The 9,298-nt window shown below is 29.7% G+C and overlaps 1 protein-coding gene across 1 annotated transcript; it reads left to right on the forward strand.

Annotated features, from left to right (window-relative positions):
• The first annotated feature begins 4,927 nt into the window (after window positions 1-4,927).
• On the forward strand, window positions 4,928-9,061 carry RpL10Ab (ribosomal protein L10Ab). The gene is made up of 5 exons (XM_029300300.2): window positions 4,928-5,013; window positions 6,646-6,801; window positions 7,224-7,372; window positions 8,227-8,399; window positions 8,825-9,061. Exons 1-5 carry the CDS (start codon window positions 5,009-5,011, stop codon window positions 8,993-8,995), a joined length of 654 nt encoding a protein of 217 aa, XP_029156133.2. The 5' UTR covers window positions 4,928-5,008; the 3' UTR covers window positions 8,996-9,061.
• Window positions 9,062-9,298: the final 237 nt, after the last annotated feature.

Genomic DNA, 9,298 nt, shown 5'->3' on the forward strand with positions numbered 1-9,298 from the left:
AGCCGCGAGTCCGTATTTTATTTATTATAAATTTTTAAGAGCGAAAATGTAATATCCGGCTTTTTAGAGGACTGCTTTATTATATAAAGAATATATTTAAAAAAAATTCACGAAGTTATGTCACTTATTTTATGAAATATCTGGACGATAAGATTCTCACTAGATTCATAAGGAGCAGGGGAAATTTCTGTGGTAACATACTGACTGCTTGACAAGGAGAGAGCATCATTCCATCTTTGTCTCTCTTACATCGCATATGTAGTAGCGTCCATGTAGGTACAAACACTAAGGGTGCGATTACATGGACGCGCGGAAACGCGAAAACGCGGAAGAGAAAGTAACTAAACTTTACTAGAGTCCCGCATTTCCGCGCGTTCCGTCTGTTTTGATTGCCTTATATTACATGGAGCACATTTTGAGCGGAAAAGCGGAACGGTATAGTGACAAATAGACATTTGTATTAATTTTTTAAATTTATATTTACTTAATTCATTGTAATTCCTTTTAATATGTTCATCTTTTCAACTTATCTATTGAATACAAGCATTTTAATCAATAAATATAGTTAAGGGTCGGCAGTACACCTAGGCAAACTCCGAATTGATATTGGAGACCTCGTGCGGTGACAACGCGAAACTCCGGTTTCAGTGTTGCCAACGCCGAGAAATCAATTCTCGGGTTTTATGTAGTGGTGTATGTCTGTACACGTACATACACCACTGCATCGCTCACGCGGACGCACGTAAGAGAGACAAGGACCGATAATCACGTGTTCTCCTTGTTCCTCTACCGTGCCGGTATACGGGAGATGCCGCCTAAAAATGCTTTCTGGCCTTCCGTAGCAGAAAGCAGTAACGTAGCAAGACTAATAAGCACCCATTTTTGTAAATTTTATATATGCTTATGCACATATGTGGATATATTATTTATATATAAATATATATATATATAAAATATACTAATTTACTCTCAATTATATATGCTACTGTTATTATTTATCATTAGACAATTATAAAACAGAGGTTATAGATTTGGTCTGACTACACTGGCCTCAAATTAAAGTTGTATATATATTTATTTTAACGTTTCGACCATACGGGATGTGGTCCTTTTCAAAAATACAGATTGGAATATCAGAGAGTTACAGCATTTCGTCTTTAAGATGTAAGCGCAGATTATGATTCGGAGAGATTTAACTTGTCAAATAACAAAATATAAAATAAATTATAAAACATATACATATATAATTTGTAGTGCTATATATATATGTTTTATAATTGTCTAATGATAAATAATAACAGTAGCATAATTGAAAGTAAATTAGTCTACAATGTTAGACACGGGTACTTGTTAGATTTGATAATTTATTGCTTATACTTTTTCGAGAGACAAGATAAGAGAACGAATATAAATTATTATTAGCTTGTATAGCAATCATAGATTGACGAATATGCGTTGGTTATTCTTGATTTCTTTTCTATTATTGATATTATTGTATAATTTGCTCCATAAATACTTATAACATATAAAAGAACTTATGTCGAGTAATATTGATCAATGCAAAGGATGTTCAGTATGTATCACCCAGTAAATTATTAGAGTTCAAATATATCAATATCAATTTTTTAATAATATATTGGAATACAGAGAAATGATAAAAAAATATATTTCGGCAATAAAAATTTTATAAATATATTGAAAATATTTTTACTACACGCGCGCGTGCGCACACACACACACACACGCACACACACACACCCACATACACACTATATAAATGCAAAATAATACAGAAAATAAATTTTTAATAAAAATCAACATACCAGCTATTTGTGTGTGCATATGTAGCTGCAAGCATGCAACGGATTTATTACTTGATAAATTTATTTACGGACTTATTTTGCATTTATATATATATATAGTGTATGTAATTGTAAAAATGATTAAAATATTTTCAATATTTAAAAATTTTCAAGTTTATCGCCTTATATTTCTATAATTTTTCTATATTCTAATATATTGTAAAAAAATTGATATTGATATATTTGAACTCAAGTTTTTTACGTGATTGAATATTATTGCATTGAGCCATCATACGTTACTCGTAAGTTCTTTTACATTATAATAGTATTTATGTAGCAGAGAGAAAGAGATAAGAGAGAGATTATACAAATACAACTTTAATAATCGAAAAAATCACGATAACGCTATTGTCATATCTATGTGTGTGCATATATATAAACATATTAATTTGCATATTATCTACCCAGACAGCACCAAGTCTAAAATTGACGCATAAGATAGCATTAAGAAATCTTTAAGACAGCTATCTTATGATATGATATCAAAAAGACATCTTATAAAGATATCTTACGCGCCAATTTTGGACTTGGTGTTGTTTGGGTATATAAATAAAATATGTACACAAATAAAATAATATTTGCATAAATATTATTTTATTTGTACATATTTTATTTACATAGATTATATGCAAATATTTAAATAAATCATTCGATAATTTATTACACATTTTATTTATTATATAGATTTATATAGATTATATGCAAATATTTAAATAAATCATTCGATTATTTGTTACAGATGCATAATGTGAAATATATATTGCGTACACGAAACGATAATTGGAAGATAATGTTAGGCAAGAATTATTGCTATTCTTATTGTTCTTTTACATATAATATACATATACAGAGAAACAATGATAATACGAAAATCGGTTCTTGCTGATATCTCCCAATAATCGCATTCGTTCAACGCATTAGTGTTTGTGTCTACATGGATGTTACTACATATGCGATGTAAGAGAGACAAGGACAGAATGATAGTCTCTCCTTGTCAAGCTGTTAGCTGTCAGTATGTTACCACGGAAATTTCCCCTGCTCCTTATGAATTTAGTGAGAATCTTATCGTCCAGATATTTCATAAAATAAGTGACATAACTTTGGTTTTTTTTTTTTTAATATATTCTTGATATAATAAAGTAGTCCGCCAAAGAGTCGGATTTTGCATTTTTGCTCTGAAAAATTTATAATAAATAAAATACGGACTCCTGGCTAACCCAACCTTACCCGTTACTAGCTGCGCATTCCCCCAAGTTATATTATAAATTTTATTTTCATCTTTTTTTCAATAAATAACTCTTTGGCGGACTGCATTTGAGCTTACTGATTAAGAATATCATAAATTTAATAAGATTCATTCAGTAGTTTCGCTAATATCTGGAATATAAGAATCTCTAATTCCCGGCCGGCCGATAGGCGTCTCTACCATGTCGCCTGCCGACCCTTAAATATTAATATTTTATAATTCCCCGTTCCACTTTTCCGCTCAAAATGTGCTCCATGTAATATAAGGCAATCAAAACAGACGGAACGGAACGCGCGGAAATGCGGGACTCTAGTAAAGTTTAGTTACTTTCTCTTCCGCGTTTCCGCGTTTCCGCGTTTCCGCGCGTCCATGTAATCGCACCCTAATACGTGAGCACACGGATGCAAATATTGAGAGATAATGTCAGCAGAAAGGCTATCATATTATTTTTATTTTTTTGTATATGTATGCATATGTAAATAAAGAACAAAAATAAAAACTATTTTAAATAATAAGAATCTATTTGTGTGTGTGTGTGTAATTAAAAATTAATAAAAAAATTAAAAAATCAATTTATATATACCATATATTTTTTTTATATCATATAAAAAAATCCTAGAAATGTACTTAAATTTTTCGTAGATCCTCGATTTTTTTCATTGCTTCTAAACATTCAGCTAAAAGAGCAGTTGAGACTATTCGAATAAAAAATATTTCATCTTATTTTTTGCAAATAATATAATATATTTTTTATTTAGGAGTCCAAAAATATATGTTATGTATAAGTTATTTATAATTTTCGTTCAAATTAAGAGAATATTGTATTGAATATATGTAAATAAATTTCAAGTAATAAATCAATTGCACACATGCACACAGCTGGTATGTAGATTTTTATTAAATTTATTTTTAAATTTATTTTCTGAATTATTTTACACTTATATATAGTGTATGTAGTAAAAATATTTTCAATATATTAAAAAATTTTTAAATCGCCGAAATATATTTTTTTATCATTTTTCTATATTCTAATATATATATATATATATATATATATATATATATATATATATATATATTATAAAAAAATTGATATTGATATATTTGAACTCTAATTTATATACTGGATGATACACTGAACATCCTTGCATTGATTATACACATTACTCAACGTTCTTTCACGTTATAAGTATTTGGAGCAAATTATACAATAGCATCAATAATCAAAAAGAAATCAAGTGTAATCAACATATCTCTTATATAATATATATATATATATATATATATTATATTATTATATATTAGTATATATATATATATATATATATATATATATATATACGCACATATGTGCATAACCATATATACAATTTCCAAAAAGTGGGTGCTTATTAGCCTTGCTACGCTACTGCCTTCTGCTACGGAAGGCCAGAAAGCATTTTCAGGCGGCATCTCGCGTATACCGGCACGGTAGAGGAACAAGGAGAACACGTCATTATCGGTCCTTGTCTCTCTACGGTGCGTCCGCGTGAGCAATGCAATGGTGTATGTACGTGTATAGCCATGCATCACTACATAAAACCCGAGAATTGGTTTCTCGGCGTTGGCAACACTGAAATCGGAGTTTCGCGTTGTCACCGCGCGAGGTCTTCAACATCAATTCGGAGTTTGGCCGGTCGATTTGTCGACCCTTAATAGCGCCATCTGAATATTTATTTTTAGGGGGTTTTAGGAATGCGCTTTGCGCCATCTAATGTCTAGGTGTCGCCATGTGTTTTTGTGTCACGTGATATGTCGAGCTAAAAGTCACGTTATCCGTTATACTTCTACTTCTTTCCGGTGTCGATTGTCGAGAACAGCAGTCGTATTCTTCCTTCGGTATTCTCCATCCTACAGAAAAATGACGTGAGTCTATAAAATAAAAGCCTACCAGATATACGCAATCGCGTATACAAATATTGTCGTCTCGCGGCAAATAAATATATTAAATTGCGATTATTAGCGAGCATATATTATTTTTGGCGGAAGAATATTTACAAGTACAAAATATGACTATAAAACGTATCGTATTTTCAAGTACAAAAAACATGTGTCAATTTATGATATAAATTTACGTTGTTCTAAACTGCGTTTATTATTGCATGTTTTCGAGATTCTAAATTTAAAATAATATATAATGAATTTTTATCACATGTTACTTTTGTAGAATTTTTGAGGTTACAAAAAAATTTTGCATATGGATTCTTCTAATTTATGCATATTTATAATGCATTTATGTATTTATTAATAAATATTTATATTTTATTATACATATATATATATATATATGTTTTCGAGATTTTAAATATAATGCTAAATTTTTTTTATCACGTGTTATATCTGTAGAATTTTTGGGGTTACAAAAGAAAAATTTTACGTATGTATTCTACATTTATGTATATTTATAATATATTAATATAATAAATATTTTAGTATATAATATTAATTTATATGCGTACAGTCGAAACGTTTGTATTATTATTTTTTTTATTAAATGAAAGATTTTTGAATAAATATTCTTTTTCAACATCTGTATAATTTGTGCTCGATAGTTGACTTTATTGAATCTTAAGATTATTAATTTATATATTTGTTAATAAATATTTTAAGGATTAATCTTCTCTGTCTCATAAATATATCAACATAACTAAGTACTAAGAACAGTTTACATAAAACAATAAATTTAAAGGAAAATTCGACACATCACATTAATAGTAAAATATTTCAACTGTGGACTGAGCTAAGAATTTTAAAAGATTGACTCCTAAAAAAGTCGGACTGCCTCACTTTTGACTTACTAACGACAAACTTGAGCTGACAATTTTTTCTTGGAACATGGTCCTGACAATTAATCATATTTGTACATTGCGAAACATTTTAGATAACAAACGAATTATCAATGTGCGAATTAACGTATACTTTTAGACATAGATGTTTTAATCTTTGGTTTTTCTTTCCAATTTTTCGTTTTTAAATGTTTATTTATTTGATTTATATTTTATGCATCAATTGTTAAAATTTTAATGTATTGAAAAAGATTGTTGTACAATCGAAACATATATTGTTGCAATAATTTGATGTTTCTATTTGTAATAATAAATGTTTTGCATATATTGTTAAACAATTGTTACCTTCCCAAAAGCACCATCATTGCTTACATATAAGAATGATGGTCGTCAAGAGGAAGGATATTAAAGATTCTTCACTAGGTGAGGGCAATGTGAATCGTAACATTGCACCTCAATCCGTGTCGATACAAATCTCATCTGAAAAAAATTTAGTTTCTTAAATTATCTTTTTTGTTTGATATCCTGAATTAATGTAGCATTTAAGTTGGCCTTTAGTTTATCTTTTATCAATTTGTTAAATATTTTAATATATTAAATATAATATTTTATAATATATTTATTTTTTCTACATATTTATAATTTATTTACATATAGATCTTTTATTTATTATCTCATATATTCTTCTGTACATTTTATGTTGCAATTGCAGATCTAAGGTTTCGCGTGATACTCTTTATGAGTGTGTAAATGGCGTGCTGACGAACTCACAAGAAAAGAAGAGGAATTTCTTGGAGACTATAGAACTTCAGATTGGTTTGAAGAATTATGATCCGCAAAAGGACAAACGTTTCTCAGGCACTGTCAAGTATGTTTTTACCTGACTTTGAGGCATTTTTTTCAATTCTATTTAATGATATCATTATGCATATGTTATATATATTTAACTGTAAAAAGATGCCTCATGTATGACATGTCAGGGAGCTGGGTTTTACCTGGCGGACCTATACCCAGGGTCTTAAATAAATTGGGGAGGTAATTATACCGTTATCTAAATTAAACAGGATCATGGTTTATGAGGAAGATCCTGTTGGTGAGTTATATTTTGAATAACGTTTAGGCAAGATTACATATGTGAATGTTACATTAAATAAAGATTATGTGATAGAAAATTTTTAGAAAGAATAGAAATTTTTGAAGAAAAACATTTTCTTAAGAAATTTTTTAAGGGAATAGCATACATTTTTTGAAGTAGTTAAATAGGTTACTAATTACTTTGACTTTTATCAGGTTGAAGAATATCCCCAGACCAAAAATGCAAGTATGCGTTCTTGGTGATCAACAGCATTGCGATGAGGCTAAGGCTAATAATATTCCATATATGGATGCAGAGGCACTGAAAAAGCTTAATAAAAACAAGAAACTCGTAAAAAAACTCGGTATGTTAGCAATTTGTTTTGCTTATATTGTTAAACAATTGTTACCTTCCCAAAAGCACCATCATTGCTTACATATAAGAATGATGGTCGTCAAGAGGAAGGAGATTAAAGATTCTTCACTAGGTGAGGGCAATGTGAATTGTAACATTGCACCTCAATCCGTGTCGATACAAGTCTCATCTGAGAAAAAATTCAGTTTCTAAAATTATCTTTTTTTTTTTTTTTTTTTTTTTGTAAAATTTTTGTATTACACGTGCAGGCAAAGTGGTACTTTGTGTGCGTGTCTTCTGTGCAGAAAGCGGCCGATTTCCCACGCCGCCGCAAGATGGCGTGGCGGCGTGCGATCGACCACCTCGCGCACAGAAAACGCGCACAAAGCCACTTTGCCTGCACTTGTAATACAAAATAGTATGTGTATCACGTGCGGATTGACAATTGTTCACTCGTGTGGGGTGGTCGCACTCGCCTTGGGCTCGTGCATCCATCCCCCGCACTCGTGACCAATTGTCAACTTTCCACACTTGATACACAATATACTATTAAATTTTTAATACAAGGAAATTGGTAAAAATTTAATATCAATAAATTAATTTTTTAAATCTCTTAATATTAAAAAAAAGTTATATTATTAACTATAAGAATCCTGCACATACATACATAAAACAGAATATCTAAAGATTAATTAAAATTATTTAATTTTGATTAATTTTTTGGAGCTTAAAAACCAAAGTTAATAGTTTTGACTGTTTAAGAAAACTTGAAACTGAATAATATTTTACATATACATAGATTATTTTTTTAATAAAAAATTTAATATTTTATGTATAGATTTTTCTATATTTACTTTTTTGCAGCAAAAAAATACGATGCGTTCTTAGCGAGTGAGTCATTGATCAAGCAAATTCCTCGTCTTCTCGGTCCCGGCTTGAACAAGGCCGGCAAATTCCCTGGACTTTTGTCTCACCAAGAATCTATGGTCGGCAAAATCGACGAAGTCAAAGCTACTATCAAGTTTCAAATGAAGAAGGTGTGTATATCTATGATTTTTCTTAAGGCTATAATTATTTATAATTAATATAATATAATTTATTTATAAATAATTATAGCAGTATAATAATTTTATTTCTGCAATAATCTGTATACATAATTTGGAAGAATTATTAGTTTGGAATTTAAGTTTCTTGACTCTTCAGCGATCATGTTAGATTGTGACGTCAGAGGCGAGAAAGCACACGATAAAAATTCTTAGAGATACCATTTCGAGATAAAAAAATATTTCGATGAAACAGCACTTTAGATGGCTTTAACATACCTTTAAAAATTCCTCGAAAACTATCCTTTTTTCTTTGTAACCAATCAACAACTGTAAAATGACTAATATGACACCTAATCCAGGAGCCTTAATTGACATAATTTTGTTTGTAACGTTTGGTAACGCTTTTTTGTTATAAGGTATTATGTCTATCAGTAGCTGTCGGACATGTTGATATGACACCCGATGAATTGGTACAAAATGTTCATCTGTCGATCAATTTCCTCGTCTCATTGTTGAAGAAACACTGGCAGAACGTGCGTTCGCTTCATATAAAATCTACTATGGGACCACCACAGAGATTGTACTAAAGTTACACTTGGTACAAGATACACGTCGAATATAAATTTATTCGCAATAAAAGAGAAAAAAAATTATTTTAATAAATTCATCTTTCCTCCTCTCTGCGATAAACAAAAATATCTTCCGATATTTTAAGTGTGACGTTTTAATCTTGAGAGAAATTTCTGGAATTTTTATACAATAAATATTTATACACGTTCCACAATAAAATTTCAACTTTTTTGAATTGTAAATTGAAATTAATAATTTAAACAATGTTTAAAGCAACACGCGTTAATTTATTTGTATAAGAAACTCGCTAAAAAGAAGAC

Source organism: Nylanderia fulva, unplaced genomic scaffold (assembly GCF_048542155.1).
Source record: "Nylanderia fulva isolate GAGA-0341 unplaced genomic scaffold, ASM4854215v1 Scaffold133, whole genome shotgun sequence".
NCBI classification, from domain to species: domain Eukaryota; kingdom Metazoa; phylum Arthropoda; class Insecta; order Hymenoptera; family Formicidae; genus Nylanderia; species Nylanderia fulva.

Excerpts from the sequence above, each read along its gene's own strand:
- RpL10Ab (XM_029300300.2), top strand. Across the intron at positions 6,802-7,223 it reads CGTTTCTCAGGCACTGTCAA|GTTGAAGAATATCCCCAGAC; the intron begins GTATGTTTTTAC and ends GACTTTTATCAG. Across the intron at positions 7,373-8,226 it reads GAAACTCGTAAAAAAACTCG|CAAAAAAATACGATGCGTTC; the intron begins GTATGTTAGCAA and ends ACTTTTTTGCAG.